The sequence below is a fragment of the Oenanthe melanoleuca genome, unplaced genomic scaffold, assembly GCF_029582105.1.
Source record: "Oenanthe melanoleuca isolate GR-GAL-2019-014 unplaced genomic scaffold, OMel1.0 S061, whole genome shotgun sequence".
Taxonomy (NCBI): Eukaryota; Metazoa; Chordata; class Aves; order Passeriformes; family Muscicapidae; genus Oenanthe; species Oenanthe melanoleuca.
Window position 1 is genome coordinate 7,939 of NW_026612710.1, and position 1,977 is coordinate 9,915.

General features: G+C 55.7%; 1 protein-coding gene across 1 annotated transcript; it reads left to right on the forward strand.

The window, feature by feature from the left end:
- The first annotated feature begins 650 nt into the window (after positions 1-650).
- Positions 651-1,542, forward strand: LOC130266488 (zinc finger protein 239-like). The gene has a single exon (XM_056515758.1). The coding sequence runs from the start codon at positions 651-653 to the stop codon at positions 1,452-1,454; it is 804 nt and encodes a 267-aa protein (XP_056371733.1). The 3' UTR covers positions 1,455-1,542.
- Positions 1,543-1,977: the final 435 nt, after the last annotated feature.

Sequence of the window (1,977 nt, forward strand, 5' to 3'; positions counted from 1 at the left end):
CGTGACCCCCAACAGCTAGGACAGGGGGAACCCCTGAACACTAAAAGGGGAGGGACCATTCCCAGGAACTCCTGGGAGGTATTTTTAGGGCTGAATGTTGGTGTTTGGGAGGTTTTGATGCAGCCCAGATGCCTGAGGACTTCTAGAGATAGACTTGAGCAGGAGGAACTACCAAACCAAGACTTACCAATTTCAGCCCTTGGCCCGATGGAGGAGGAGGAGGCTATGAGGAAGAGGAAGAACATGGCCCAGGAGCCCCAGGCAGGTGAGGAGGAAGTCAGTGCCCCTTTCCCCCTCTGTCCTGCTCCATCTCCCAGCCCAGGACGGCCCCGGCTGCAGGACACCCCGCTGCCGACACCGACCTGCCGGGGACGCGCTCGGGGGATCTCCTTGTCCTTCTCTCTGGCACGGAGTCAAATCCCATCCTCCGCTTGTCCTTCCTCGCCCAGACAAGGAGCTGAGCACGGAGAGCTGGGAGGACAAATCCCCATGGCAGAACCTGGTGGAAGAGGCTGTTTGCAGCGGCTCCATGGTGCAAGAATCCAATGGGGAGGAAAAGCTGCAGAGATCCCGCACCAGGAGGGGCTGCAAACACAGATCGCGGGGATCTGAGGAGGAAAGACCCAGCCTGGGCCGGGCAGGGGCCGGAGATGGAGCCAGAGCTCGACCTGGTGGTCCATGAGCAGCTTTGTGTTGGGGAGAAGCGCCACAAGTGCTCGGAGTGTGGGATGAGCTTCAGATGGAGGTTCCTCCTGATCTGCCACCAGAGGATCCACACTGGGGAGAGGCCCTACGAGTGTGAGGAGTGTGGGAAGAGGTTTCACATCAGCTCCACACTCCTCAAGCACCAGCGCACACACACAGATGAGAAGCCCTTCCGCTGCCCCAACTGCGGGAAGGGGTTCAGAAAAAACTCCCACCTCATCACCCACCGGCGCATCCACACCGGGGAAAAGCCCCACGAGTGTGAGGAGTGTGGAATAAACTTCAGCCAGAGCTCCCACCTGATCAGCCACCAGAGGATCCACACTGGGGAAAGGCCCTACAAGTGTGAGGAGTGTGGGAAGGGCTTCATTGAGCGTGACCAATTGATCTGCCACCAGTACATCCACACTGGGAAAAGGCCACACAAGTGTGGGGACTGTGGGAAGGGCTTCAGGCACCATTCCAGCCTAGTCCTTCATCTAAGGATCCACACTGGGGAGAGGCCCTACGAGTGTTCTAAGTGTGGCAAGAGATTTCCCACCCACTCTCGTCTTGTCAAGCACTACCAGACACACACGGAGGAGAGGCCCTACGAGTGTCCTGACTTCGGGAAGGGCTTCAGGCAAAACTACCACCTCATCCGCCACCGGCACATCCACACTGGGGAGAGGCCCTACGAGTGTGATGAATGTGGGAAGAGCTTCTCCCGCAGCTCAAACTTGACAAAACACCAACAGAGGCACCGGTAAGGGAAGCCCTGCGAGTGCCCCGAGTGTGGGAAGAGCTTCGTGCGCTTCTCCAACTCCATCCCCCACTGCAGGACCCACATTGAGGAGAGCCCTGATGACCCCCATTCCCTGGGATCCATGTTGGGAAGACACCTGCCTGGTTATCCTTTTGTTTTGGCCTTTGTTTCTCTCTCTTCTCCATTACATTGTGCTCCAAAAGCCAAGAGGGAACAATCTGTCACCTCAAAACCACCCAAATCCCTCTGAAAATGCCTCAATTTTTACTCAAAGGGCTCAATCCCACCTCCAAGTAGTTTGTTCCCTCCTCAAAACCGCTCAATCTCACATGAACCTTACCGGATTCCAGAGCCGCCAGGGTGAGAAGGGGTTGTAAGGAGAATGGGACAAGTGGGATCCAAATTTGGAGCGATGGGATTGGGATTGTTGAGCTGGCTGAGGGGGATCGATTTGATAATAAATAAAACTTTGACAATTCCTGATTTCTGTGCCATTCACTTTCATTTAGTTACAGGCCTGTTTTCAG